Source organism: Euprymna scolopes, chromosome 19 (assembly GCF_053919585.1).
Source record: "Euprymna scolopes isolate OS-2025 chromosome 19, ASM5391958v1, whole genome shotgun sequence".
Classification (NCBI taxonomy): domain Eukaryota; kingdom Metazoa; phylum Mollusca; class Cephalopoda; order Sepiida; family Sepiolidae; genus Euprymna; species Euprymna scolopes.
The window spans coordinates 124,269,017-124,284,540 of NC_136500.1; the positions used below are offsets into that span (position 1 = coordinate 124,269,017).

General features: G+C 33.1%; 1 protein-coding gene across 1 annotated transcript in view; it reads left to right on the forward strand.

The window, feature by feature from the left end:
• Window positions 1-15,524, forward strand: part of LOC145239956 (dolichol kinase-like) — an 89,466-nt gene that overhangs the window by 59,690 nt on the left and 14,252 nt on the right. The window contains exons 9-10 of the mRNA XM_080103542.1: window positions 2,670-2,879; window positions 6,068-6,233. Coding sequence (XP_079959668.1) covers window positions 2,670-2,879; window positions 6,068-6,233 — 376 coding nt within the window. The remainder of the gene's footprint in view (window positions 1-2,669; window positions 2,880-6,067; window positions 6,234-15,524) is intronic.

Here is a 15,524-nt window from a genome sequence, read left to right on the forward strand (position 1 = left end):
TGAAGATATCATCTACATATCTCACGTAAATAGACGTTTTTTTTATATTATTGAATGTTTTGTCTTCGATGTAAGACATGTAGAGGTTGCTAAATGTGGGTCCAAGTACGGAACCCATTGATATACCGTCGAACTGTATGTACATGTTTAAAATAAAAATTATTACATTTACAAAAAACACATGAGATAATAATTAATCCACACTCATCGTTGTTTTTATTAAACCACATTTTTCCCCTTTTTATTTCTCCTTTAATCTATCCTCCTCATCCATCAATCTCACGTTAGCATTTGTCTGAACTTAACGGAAAAAAGATATGTAACCCTGGATACCATTCTTTAGGATATCTTTGAAACTGCAAATATAAATTTATGATTAAATTTCGAAAAAATATATATTGTTCTCATTAAACATAACAGGACACCGTGATGTGAATCTGGTGACCAGACGACTTGTACATTACCTCGAATCGTCAATAAGACTTCAGGCAATCTGCAAATGATTAACGTTTCCCTAATTTCTATTTTTGGAAGCAATTTCTTTATACTTGTATAATTTTTCATCAATCATGTAAAGAACAAGTGAAGCATGTATGGTCCCCCGTGAGTGCACAGCAGTGAACGAGGCATAAAAAAAATGACTAAGCTCAGCATTTTCCCATTCCCCATTTAGCCCCAAAAGTCCCCAAAGAATCTCAAACCCTGATGAAAATGAACAAACTGTGCAGTTTTAGACCTTAAACATATGTAAATTTGAGTTCTGCACTATGCAAAAAAAAGAAATGACTAAGTCCATCATTTGCCCCTCCCCTCTTATTTAGCCCCAAAAGTCCCAAGGCCTTAACATATTTAAATTTTAGTTCAGCACCATGCAAAACTGCTAAATAAACATACACAGAAAATTTTGGACAAATATGGTAAAATAGTCACAAAAATAATGTTTTTATTAGCCCTAAAAGAGCCCTTGGGGCACACCCAAGAGTTATCGCAAAGTATAGACAAATAAAATTATATAGTGTTATGTCATGGAACAACAGTGAATATAAGAATAATCTTGGATATATGTTATTTGTTGAAATAATCAACACTAAATGTTGTGTCGTGGAACAACAGTGAAAATACGAACAATCAAGTCGAGGTTCGGTTAAGGAACAAGTGTATTAACAATAATGTACAAAGATAGGAAAGCGTGTATATCTGCTGGGCATTCGGCTAGCAGTTGAAGTGCAGTCACATCTCTCTCACCGGTGTTGGAATTACTAACGCTATTTATAGTGCTAATCTGTGTAAATTCCTCTGTTCAAGGAAGGCTGGTATAACATAGAAATCAGTTACTTTTCAGAAAGTTTTATAAAATCCAAGGCATCAATTTTTTTTTTAATAAGCACAAAAGTATCAATTTTAGCCATTTTAACCCGAAAGGCACCTCTAGGGGAGCAACCGGAGTTTTCCTGGAAAATCTGTTCTGTTACATTTTTACTCGTATCATGTTTAATGTTTGCGCAAAATTTTTTTAAATTTCAAGACATAGTTATTTTTTTTATTTTATTTTTTTTTTATTACATTTTCATCCCATACAAGGCACATTGCCACTTTGGTGTAGGGGGCTACTAACAGGGGCAACAACTACTGGGATACTATGTAGGGATTTGGACAGCAAGATGTTGGTTCACGTTGCACTTGAACTTCTGCACGTCAGTACAGTTGGGGAAGCAGGGACCTGGAATGGAATTCCAAAGTCTAGCGGTTCTGGGGAAGAAACTACTGGAGTAGAAAGATCTTTTACATCTAGGGATCTCTACAGTGTGGGTGTAGGATTTTGCAGCCTGTCGGGTCTGTCGAGGGTGTTCACGTCGTGGGGGCAGAAGTGCTTGCAGTTCGTCAGAGCATTCACCATTAAAATACTTGTAGAACAGGCAGAGGGATGCAATGTTTCGTTGATGGGACAGAGGCTGAAGCTTAGATGCCAGTTCAGGGCCTATCAGATTTGCGATTCTCTTTTGAACCCTGTCAATAAGCGAGAGACTAGCAGCCGATGCACCAGCCCAAATATGACAGCAATACTCCATACATGGGTGAATGGTTGCCTTATAGAGGTACAGGATACTTTCAGGTGTTAGTAGTTTTCTAGCACGGTAGAGAGAGCCCACCTTCCTTGCAGCGGCCCTGGCAATGCCCTCGATGTAATTGTTCCAGCTCATTATTGAGAAAAATGTGGACAGACAAACGGACGAACAGACAAGGTCCACCCTCTTTTTGTCGGGGGACCAAAAATCATAATTTTTTTTGTCTGGCTAAAATTGAGGAATGCCACAAGATACATGTACATCAGATTCAGTGTTCCTTACCAGGAGTTGGTTGTGGTAAAAAAAATACTTCTAACTCTATTTCCTTGGAGTCACACAAGACCAAATTAACATGAGAGGAGGGGTCTTACTGATAGTTACTTCAAAATCAACTCTGAAATAAAGTCAAACATTCAATCAAATTTCCTTTCTTGTTTTTTTGTTTTTTTAATTTGTCTTTCTTCCTCTTATATTGAAGCATTTGTTACAGAGAAGAAAAAAGGTTTTCAACATATTTTGTTCAACTCTTCTATTTATATTCCCGGGCAACACCAGGTAACCCTACTAATATGTTCTATTCTATTTTTTTTTTTTTTTTAACAGATCTCTTTACTTCTGTACTGGTCTGTTTGGGCAGGTTTTGCTGTGACTGTGGTCATCAACTACAATAGAAAGAAATACCTAATCACCACGTCTGTGAGAAAATACTTCCATCTAGTCATGATCGGAGTCTATCTTCCCGGATTCCTAAATGATCCACATTTTTTGTCACTTGCAGCATCTGTGGCCTTTGCTGTTCTTTTGGGACTTGAGGTTTGAAACACTTTCTTTCTTTCAATTTTTATAGTCAATAAAATTGGGTTTATTTTAAAAATTGTCCCCTTAAACAATCTTCTTTCAAGTTAGATTCATCGGAGGAACAATGTTAGAACCAAATTTGTAATTAAACGCTTTAAAAATTGATACATACCTGATTTTGTACAGCATGTAGTGTCTGATAGCAGACAAAAAAAATAAAGAAAAAATGGCTACTTCTCCTAATTATATGCTAGCAATCTCATAAAATAAGATTTCTCATCATCTCATATGCAAATGAGATGCAGTCGGTTTGAATAAAAAGCCTGTTTTTCAGAGACTGGGCTGAATTTGGACTAACGAGCCTTGACAGCAGTGTGTTGAATTTAACCCCAGAAATTGATAATTGAAAATGCAGAATAGTTAACAATTGAGTATTTTTTACTAGCGGAGTTCAAAACAATTATGCAAGGAAGATAACTAGCATCAATTAAGTAAAAATAAGTATTTTTTGCGAGAGATAATTTGAGACGTTAACATAATCGATCAAACAATGAAACAATTTTAAGTAAAAAAGACCTTGTCTCAACCAGAACATAGTCCTGGAAATTGCCATGGTAGTTTATGAAAAGGAAAATTGTATCTTTTCAAAACTGAAAAATAAATTTGCAATCAGAAATATAAATAGTATTAATAAAAAAAAATGAATACATAAATATTATATTTGCCAAAACAATTGACAAAAAAGAAACAAATTAATTTAAAAATTAAAATGAAAAATATTAATCTATATAATTATAAAACTCAAATGACCTTGTAACGGGTGTTGTAACCCAACATTCGGTTTACGACTTCCGGTTGCGCATGCATACATAAACAAATAATCAACACGACAATAAAACGTTGTTTTACTGTGTACGTTTTCAGCATCCCAATTTTTTTTTTCACATTTAAATTATCCAAATAAACAATTGTTTATACTTTCTGCATTTTTTTTACATCATTCATTTCCGTATTACGTTTAAGTTATTTTAACGCAATTTTCTCACAAATAAATCTACTTTAACCCATTGACAACTATAAGAGCATTTTACAATGCCGATTTACCCACCACCTTCATTTTTTTTTTTAAATTTATTCTCCGTTTTTTAATACACCTTTCTTAAAAAAGATTCATACATTTTCTTCTACACTACCAACATAAATAACCCCGAAAATGTTTTTTTAATTTGCGTTACAAATAAATAATCAACGTGACAGTAAGACATTGTTTTACTGTGTACATTTTCAGCATCCCAATTGTTTTTTTTTTCATGTTTAAATTAAAACATATCAAAATTTGAATTTCACTTTAAGTATTATGGTATTTGTTCAATGTACATTTACCTATAAGTATGGCAAACCACTTATAATTCAATAGCTGTAAGATTTTTTTTTCAAAGATAAACAATTATAAACAGAACGACTCATAGAAATATATCTATATTCTTTTTTCATTTTAATATACTTTCATAGAAATGTTTGTTATGTTACAAAAAACTATTTTTATGTCACAAGTGTCACGCTCATGCATTAATTCCATAGCTAATATAACATACTGACCCAACGGGTCACAGGTAGTCTAGTTTTAATTAATAATAAAAATGAATACTAAACCCAAACGATGATCTCCAGAATAACCGTTAGTCCCGGGAACTGCTGAAACGGTTTATGAAACGAGAACAAATCAATTAATAAACTAAAAATGTAAAAAAAATCCACAAATACATTATTTTTTTTCATAAACTGCTTTGGCAATTCTTTCTTTGGCAATTTTTCTGATTTTTATTATCATTCATAGATGAACAGTAAACAAGAAGTTAAAAAAAATGGAACGAGTCCCGGAAATTGGCAAAGCAGTTAAGAAAAAAAAATTATATATAGGTGGGAGGTTTACTTTTTTAATAAAAATAATTGCGAAAACAGTTGATGATTTATTATTAATTGTGAAATAAACAAAGGAGGTATTAGAGGAATAGCAAAAAATTATAGATCAGTAGTGTTGACATCACATCTAATAAAGATTATTTGTTTCCATTTCTCTCAACTCGAACTCTTCAAAAATGAAAACCAAAGAAAGCTAAAAGCAGAAGTGCTATAGGTATTAGCAAAAATACATATTTTTTTTTTGCTTGATAAAATGCAAAAAAAACAGGAAATTAAACATTATAACCTTTTTTAAAAATAAAACTGTTGGCATGACATACCTTTTTGATTTATTAGCTACTAGCGGGGGTACCCGGCATTGCCCGGGTGTTTGGAGGTTTGTGTACTCTTAAATTTAGATTTAGCTGTCCCAACTTGATGTTGTCCTAAAGTATTTACACTTATATGGGCCCTATCGGTGGGGCATTAGAATACGCCGACTACCCCCCTGCAGAGGGTAAAAGTCCCTTAATGGGGGTCCTGGATATGACCTTAAACTATATCCAGTGGTGAGGCCCCAGCTTGTGGGCTTTGGGAAGTGTGGAGCCACCCTTTAATTACCATTGCTCCCAGGTCCACTCTGACCCAGAGTGGTAGTACCTGTTTGGGTCCCAACCATGGGTTAAATAGAAACCGACGTGAAAACAACAAATATATTCTATTAAAAAGATTTTTCTTCAAAATCTTTGGATTCGGCATTAAATAACCCGAAAAGGGTTGATATGCCGTAAAACAAAAACAACCAACCAACACTTATATGTTAGCATAATCTAACACATGTGAATATGCCTACAAAGTAAAAAAAAAAAATGACATAGCTCCCATGATTTTCAGAAAAATATTTGAAGCGTGGAACAGACTGTCTGAATCAGTTGTTGGTTGCCTGGACAATGCATCCTTTAAAACCCTCCTGCGTCCTGTAATTCGACAAAACAACATGCGGGGGAAAATAGAGAAGGCTTACCACAAAAACATGCTCGTGTCTGTGTATAGTGCCGACTGAAAAGGAAAAACGAAAAGATTCAAGATGGCGACTGTGATCTTTTTAATGTCCACAGTTTTGAACAGTTCTCGAAAAATCGCGTCTCACACTAACCCTAACCCTAACCCGCGCCATATAAATGCACATATTTATATATTTCCTCGATAATTGTATACTATCTTATGTACTACACATATACGTTTTCCAGAGCACTGTACATAATGATTTCATTCTACTATTAATTGTTCTGTGGTTTCAGCAAATGCGAATGTACCAAGTTCCTCCATTTGGTTCCTTTCTGCACGAGAGCCTATCCGTTTTTCTAGATGATAAAGACACCGGCCCCTTCCTCGTGACTCATATTTATCTGCTGATTGGATTCTCCGTACCTGTATGGCTCTCGACTACCAACACAATACTCTGTGGTCAGTTTCTCTTTTTCCTTATTTTTTTTGTTTTTCTTTATTTTTTTTTGATAATATTCTTTTTTTTTTAATTTTTTTGTTTTTCTTTATTTTTTGATAATATTCTTTTTTTTTTAAATTTTTTTTGTTTTTCCTTATTTTTTTGATAATATTCTTTTTTATTATTATTATTTCGACTTTTATCCTCATGTTCTAGTTGTCGTTTTCACGACGTTTCGGCCAATTATTTCTCTGGCCTTCGTCAGGTTAACCACGACGGGATAAGAATGTCGAATCCTCCAACTACATCGGCAGCAATTGCTGCCTTCAATAGACATTATCATCTCAGTTTGGTTAACTAATCTTCTGACTGGCTTTGGGTGGGATTGAAACCGCTACCTCTAAACAACACTCACCCGGAATCGTAGCTATTCTGCATTTCTATCCACTGCACCACGGGCCCCAAAGGGTAATCAAGGTTGAATTTTTTGGTCTTGTAAATCCAATTGTTCTTCTAATTGTCGGGTCCGTACCGATTGTTGTATTATTGAATTAGTTTGGAATTATTTTGAAGATGAGAAAATTGTAGAATTTTTTAATTTTTTGGATTAGATGTGGATAATAGTCCAAATAATTAAATAGAAAAAAAAATTCTACAATTTATGCATCTCCAAAATAATTCCAAACTAATTCAATAATATTTTTCTTGTTTTGTTTTATTTTGTTTTTTGTTTTTAACTAAGAGTAACCATTTAGCAAAGGTCAGTTGAGGTTAATGAGTGACGAGTAGAGAATGTGATGATTGGTAAAAAAAAACCAAAAAAAACACATCTCCTTCATGGACTGAACCAACGGTCCAATGACTAAAGTCATAGAGAAGCTCCCTCAGTTATGTCAAACCGCTAACAACATCTCAGGAAGAGATTAGATTACAACTCTAGATTAAATAGCTAGAAAATGCCCCCCCCCTCCAACTGACCTAAAAATCTCCCCTTCCAAGGCTACCAGATTTTTTTTTTTTTTTTTTTTACACAGTGATCACCACTTATCAAGGCCTGGAAGCCACTCAGGGATAAGGGTTATTGAAAGTACATTACGTTAGTGTGGAGATTTGATGAAGTGTTTACTTAAGGGGGCGGTTCATTAGGAATTTTTTAACATTGGACTTGAAGACATCCAAGTTGTAGTCCAGAGGGAAGCAGGCAGACGGAACAGAGTTCCACAGGCGTGCAGTTCTAAGAAAGAAGCTTTGTTCATGGAATCCGCGTTTTGATTTAGGCACAGATAAAGAGTGGGGGAAATTTTTCAGCTAGACGGGTGTTTTTCGTGAAAGATTGGCGAGGGGGGGACCAGGGATTGGAGCTCAGACGAGCACCTGCCATGAAAATAACGATAAAACAAGGATAGGCTCGCAACGTCTCTTCTGTGGGAGAGGGGTTGCAGGGTAGAGAAAAGGGCATCCCCCACTAAGCCCACAAAGTCTATTTTGTACTCTGTCAAGGCATGATAGGCTATTTTTGGCAGCTCCTGCCCAGATATGGCAACAGTATTCCATCCTTGGACGTACAGATAGAGAATTGCATCATCTTTTATATAGATAGAGAATTGCATCATCTTTTATATAGATAGAGAATTGCATCATCTTTTATATAGATAGAGAATTGCCTCATCTTTTATATAGATAGAGAATTGCCTCATCTTTTATATAGATAGAGAATTGCCTCATCTTTTATATAGATACAGAATTGCATCATCTTTTATATAGATAGAGAATTGCATCATCTTTTATATAGATAGAGAATTGCATCATCTTTTATATAGATAGAGAATTGCATCATCTTTTATATAGATAGAGAATTGCCTCATCTTTTATATAGATAGAGAATTGCCTCATCTTTTATATAGATAGAGAATTGCATCATCTTTTATATATATAGAGAATTGCATCATCTTTTATATATATAGAGAATTGCATCATCTTTTATATAGATAGAGAATTGCATCATCTTTTATATAGATAGAGAATTGCATCATCTTTTATATAGATAGAGAATTGCATCATCTTTTATATAGATAGAGAATTGCATCATCTTTTATATAGATAGAGAATTGCATCATCTTTTATATAGATAGAGAATTGCATCATCTTTTATATAAATAGAGAATTGCATCATCTTTTATATAGATAGAGAATTGCATCATCTTTTATATAGATAGAGAATTGCATCATCTTTTATATAGATAGAGAATTGCATCATCTTTTATATAGATAGAGAATTGCATCATCTTTTATATAGATAGAGAATTGCATCATCTTTTATATAGATAGAGAATTGCATCATCTTTTATATAGATAGAGAATTGCATCATCTTTTATATAGATAGAGAATTGCATCATCTTTTATATAGATAGAGAATTGCATCATCTTTTATATAGATAGAGAATTGCATCATCTTTTATATAGATACAGAATTGCATCATCTTTTATATAGATACAGAATTGCATCATCTTTTATATAGATAGAGAATTGCATCATCTTTTATATAGATAGAGAATTGCATCATCTTTTATATAGATAGAGAATTGCATCATCTTTTATATAGATAGAGAATTGCATCATCTTTTATATAGATAGAGAATTGCATCATCTTTTATATAGATAGAGAATTGCATCATCTTTTATATAGATAGAGAATTGCATCATCTTTTATATAGATAGAGAATTGCATCATCTTTTATATAGATAGAGAATTGCATCATCTTTTATATAGATAGAGAATTGCATCATCTTTTATATAGATAGAGAATTGCATCATCTTTTATATAGATAGAGAATTGCATCATCTTTTATATAGATAGAGAATTGCATCATCTTTTATATAGATAGAGAATTGCATCATCTTTTATATAGATAGAGAATTGCATCATCTTTTATATAGATAGAGAATTGCATCATCTTTTATATAGATAGAGAATTGCATCATCTTTTATATAGATAGAGAATTGCATCATCTTTTATATAGATAGAGAATTGCATCATCTTTTATATAGATAGAGAATTGCATCATCTTTTATATAGATAGAGAATTGCATCATCTTTTATATAGATAGAGAATTGCATCATCTTTTATATAGATAGAGAATCCATCATCTTTTATATAGATAGAGAATTGCATCATCTTTTATATAGATAGAGAATTGCATCATCTTTTATATAGATACAGAATTGCATCATCTTTTATATAGATAGAGAATTGCATCATCTTTTATATAGATAGAGAATTGCATCATCTTTTATATAGATAGAGAATTGCATCATCTTTTATATAGATACAGAATTGCATCATCTTTTATATAGATAGAGAATTGCATCATCTTTTATATAGATACAGAATTGCATCATCTTTTATATATATAGAGAATTGCATCATCTTTTATATATATAGAGAATTGCATCATCTTTTATATATAGAGAGAATTGCATCATCTTTTATATAGATAGAGAATTGCATCATCTTTTATATAGATAGAGAATTGCATCATCTTTTATATAGATAGAGAATTGCATCATCTTTTATATAGATAGAGAATTGCATCATCTTTTATATAGATAGAGAATTGCATCATCTTTTATATAGATAGAGAATTGCATCATCTTTTATATAGATAGAGAATTGCATCATCTTTTATATAGATAGAGAATTGCATCATCTTTTATATAGATAGAGAATTGCATCATCTTTTATATAGATAGAGAATTGCATCATCTTTTATATAGATAGAGAATTGCATCATCTTTTATATAGATAGAGAATTGCATCATCTTTTATATAGATAGAGAATTGCATCATCTTTTATATAGATAGAGAATTGCATCATCTTTTATATAGATAGAGAATTGCATCATCTTTTATATAGATAGAGAATTGCATCATCTTTTATATAGATAGAGAATTGCATCATCTTTTATATAGATAGAGAATTGCATCATCTTTTATATAGATAGAGAATTGCATCATCTTTTATATAGATAGAGAATTGCATCATCTTTTATATAGATAGAGAATTGCATCATCTTTTATATAGATAGAGAATTGCATCATCTTTTATATAGATACAGAATTGCATCATCTTTTATATAGATACAGAATTGCATCATCTTTTATATAGATACAGAATTGCATCATCTTTTATATAGATACAGAATTGCATCATCTTTTATATAGATAGAGAATTGCATCATCTTTTATATAGATAGAGAATTGCATCATCTTTTATATAGATAGAGAATTGCATCATCTTTTATATAGATACAGAATTGCATCAGGCTGTCTTTCGATTTTCTGAGACAAAATGCACCTGCATTACATTCGTTTTTGTTTTCTATCCTCTTTTGTAAAACTTAAATATGTTCTGCAAAAACAAAAACAATAGCCCCCCCCCCCCACATTCTTTTTTTTTTTTCTCTTTTCTTTTTGTCATTCCACCCTACTGTCCTATTGGTTCCCTAACCCTAACCCTAACTTAAAAATACCAACCAAAATAATAAAAACAACCAAACTAAAATCCATAAATAAATATTTAAAGAAAACAACTGGAAATATAAAATTTTTCCAATCGATCAAAATTCCACTAGACCCTGTCGGCAGGGTATCAGAATATGCCGACTGCCTCTCTGCAGAGAGTAGAAGTCCCTCAATGGGGCTACCTGTTGGCCATGGGTAGTGACCCGTAATGCCATTAGGATGGGATCCAGGTGGTTGAGAGATTTGGAGGTCAAGTTTTAGTACCCCCACTTCCCAACACGCCACTTTGGCCCTTACTGGGCTAGATGAGCGGTCGGATGGGCCCAATCCAATCAATCGGCTGGTCACGTCTAGCACACCACTTATACACATATAACCTACACAAAACCTAAATACTACACAACATTCTCCCATCAACACAGATCCATAAATAAGTGGTGAAAATGGTGGCTAAGGGTCAATTGTATATAATGAATAAAAACTAGACATGGCTGTTTTCCTCTAATATTTCTAATTTTCTACTTTGATGAGAAAAATTAAGAAACACAAATGCTCGAAGTCTACATTATATGCAAGTATACCATTCCTGTAACCCTGTTATAGCCAGGGCAAATGGGTTACCCTCCTGTGCACATCCCAAATAGGGCTCCAAGGTGGGTAGGGAGCAGAGATGATGAACCCACAAACAATCCCAATATGAGTTACAAAACACCAAGTAAAAAAAGACTGCCAGACACTTCAGATAGTGACTTCACTGAAGAACAAGATATATATCCAAATTTTATAATAATGGAATCCACTGAAGAAACACGATTAACCAAACTTTCCCCCTTTAAGATAGAGAAATTATCTAAAAATATAAAACCCAAAATGGTTAAAAAATGAAGAAATGGCACTCTGCTAATAGAAATCCTCACAAAACCACAAGCGGATGAACTCCTAAAATGGAAACATTTCGATAATATAAAAATAAAAACATACCCCCACAAAACACTAAACACATGCAAAGGAGTGGTAAAAAGCCGTGAACTTTCACTTTGTCCCATTGACGAAATACGTTCATATCTGAAAGAACAGAACGTAACAGATATTAGACGAATTCAAGTTAAAAAAATGGAGAAATGATAAACACACGTACGTACATACTAAGCTTTTACCAACAAAAAATCCCACCAGAAATAAATAAAAAATAGCCTATGAGAAACTGAAAGTCAAAACTTACATCCCCAACCCACTACGTTGCTTCAAATGTCAAAAATTTGGCCACCATCAGAATCAATGCACACGCCACCCAGTGTGTGGAAGGTGCGGAGAAAATGACAATCATACCAACTGTCAAAAAACTCCCAAATGTGCCAACTGTAAAGAAAATCACAGTGCCTACTCCAAAGACTGTGAAATTTGGAAAAAAGAAAAAGAAATTACCAAAATTCAATACACACTAAACGTCACCTACCCAGAAGCAAGGAAAAAAGTTGAAAGAATCAAATATTCAGAAATAACAAAAAAGAATACTCCTAATACTAATAAGCACAACAATTATCACACGACAAACTTAGATATTGAAATCCAAGACCTCACCGACCAAATCAAAAATATTGACAAACACAATTGAAGAAATGAAAAGAATAAATATGAACAAAACCTCACCGGAACCAAAAACCCAAACACCACATCCAATAGAAACAACCCCTTTAGCCGAAAAAGAAAACAAAAAAAAGCAAACACCAAAAAACATACCAGAGGAAAAAAGAAACAAAATAGCAGGAAAAAAAAAATTATCGAACAGGTCACGTTCACTCTCCAGGCCAAAAGACACTTCTCTGGGTGTTCAGAAAGAGATAGACATGCCGAAGGATCCCCCGGAAAGAAGGGGCTGGTGGAACAGTGAAACAACCTCTGCGGCGCATGAACATCAACTCCCCAACATACCACAACCACGACCGTGCTCACAATCCAAAAGTAGAGATAAACAAAAAAACACTGTACCTCTAGGACTCAAAAATCAAGAAGTCATGGAGACTCAGGAATCAAAAGATATCCCTCTTACCCCATGAACCTATAAATGATGATAAACAGAAACATAAATAAATAAATAAAAACAATACCCATGCAAAACCTTACAAATCATAACAAAACAACATTCCTACAATGGAACTGCAGAAGACTAAAACCTAATCACGAAGAAATACTAGAAATCATCAACAAACATAACACAGCAGCAATATGTCTACAAGAAACACTAAAAGAATATATGTCTACAAGAAACACTACTCAAAGAAAATCACAACTATAAATTCAAAGAATATAACATGTACGACAAAACCCATATATCCACAACAAATAGAGCAATCAGAGGAGTGTCCATACTAATCAAAAACACTATACATCACACAATCCTCCAATTAAACACTGAACTACAAGCAATAGCACTAACGGCTAACCTACACCGCAAAATCACAATCTGCTCCATATACATTCCACCTCATCAGCCAATAAAAAAAAAGAAATAGACATGCTAATTAACCAACTCCCACCCCCATTTATAATAATGGGAGATTTTAATGCGCACAGCAACCATTGGGGAAGTAATCAAAAAAACAACAAAGGCAACATAATAAATGAAATCCTAAATACAACAAACCTATGTATACTAAACAATGGTAAAAATACCTACATGCACCCAGCCAATGGATCCATGTCTGCAATAGACTTAACAATATGCACTCCATCCATTTATATGGACTTCCATTGGTATGTACTAGAAGATCAACACAGAAGTGATCACTATCCCATCATACTTAAAAGTAATCAAAAAATATCGGAGGAAAAAGTCCCAAAATGGAAATTACACAAAGCCAACTGGTAAACATTTACCAATCTATGCAGAACAGAATTAGACACAGACATTCTAAATAAAGAACCACTACAGCATTTCCCACAAACCTTAAACAATATTACCACCAAAACAATACCCAAAACTTCAATAAACCCCACAAAAAAATCAAACCATTGGTTTAATGAAACCTGCAAAAAAGCTCTCAAAGAAAGGAAAAAACACTTAAAAAATTCAAACAAAACCCTACAATTAACTTACAAAAATATAGAGATGCGTGCCAAAACACGATACACCATAAAACAAACCAAAAAAACATCTTGGAAAAACTATATTTCACAGCTAAACAACCAAACACCAACTAAAAAAACATGGAATATAATAAAGAAAATAGCTGGAAAAGAAGCACAAAATACCATAAACCATTTAATTAAAACTGAGGGAACAAAATGCATAAGCAAAAAAGAAATAACTAATTTACTAGCTGAAGAATTCCACAAGAATTCATCAAACAAATAGTATTCAACATCATTCCAAATTCATAAAGAAACAGCAGAAAGAGAAAAACTTAATTTTACAACTAATAACAAAGAAACATACAATATACCATTCAACATAAAAGAACTAAAAAGAGCAATAAATAAAAGCAGAAATACAACTCCAGGCCCAGACAATATACATTACCAATTCCTAAAACAACTACCAAAATTATCTTTAAAACTATTACTTAACATATATAACAAAATATGGAATACAGGAGAAATACCAAAATTCTGGTTTGAATCAACCATCATACCAATTGCGAAACCAAATAAAAATGCAAGTAACCCAACCAGTTACAGATCCATAGCCCTAACCAGCTGCCTCTCCAAATCTATGGAAAGAATGATAAACAACTGCTTAATGTGGTACCTGGAAAAAAAACGACCTCTTATCAAAATATCAGAGTCGATATAGACAAAAACAAAGCACAAACGACCAAATAGTACGACTAGAATCATTTATTAGAGACGGTTTTGTAGACGGACACCACGTGGTGGCAGTCTTTTTCGACATCCAAAAAGCCTGGAAATATGGAATTCTAAGAGACATACACAATATGGGAATAAGAGGAAATATGGCAATATTTATACAAAACTTCCTGTCTCAAAGATATTACAAAGTACGACAAGGAAACACACTATCAGATCAATACGAGCAAGAAGCAGGAGTGCCACAAGGTAGTATATTATCCACCACCTTATTCTTAATTAAAATAAATGAAATTACACAAATTGTTGATGCACAATTTGAAAGATCATTATTTGTAGATAACTTTTCAATTGCATATTCTGCATTAAAATATAACAACAATTGAAAGAAAGATGCAGCAATACTTAAACAAAATAGAAAACTGGATCGATAAAAATGGATTCAAGTTGGCACAAAACAAAACTGTCTGTATTCATTTCTGCAGAAAACAAAAATATCATCTGGACCCACAACTACAAATACAAGGAAACCCAATTCCAATAGCACAACACACAAAATTTCTAGGTATTACACTGGACAATAAACTTAATTTCAATATGCATATTACTAACTTAAAGCAAAAATGCCAAACAGCAATGAAAATTTTAAAAGTAATATCAAAAACAGACTGGGGAGCAGACCAAGACACAATGTTAAAAATACACCAGGCACACATAAGATCAAAATTAGATTATGGATACATCACATAGCTCCACCCGTAAATCCTATCTCCAAAAATTATTAACCATACAAAACCAAGGATTAAGACTCAGTCTGGGAGCATATCAAACATCACCCATGGAAAGCCTATACATAGAAGCCAATGAACCCCCTCTACATTTAAGATGGCAGAAATTAATAACACAATATGCAATAAAACTACAAAGTGATCCAAACAACCCAACACACGAAAAAACCCTTCAACCTACAATATACA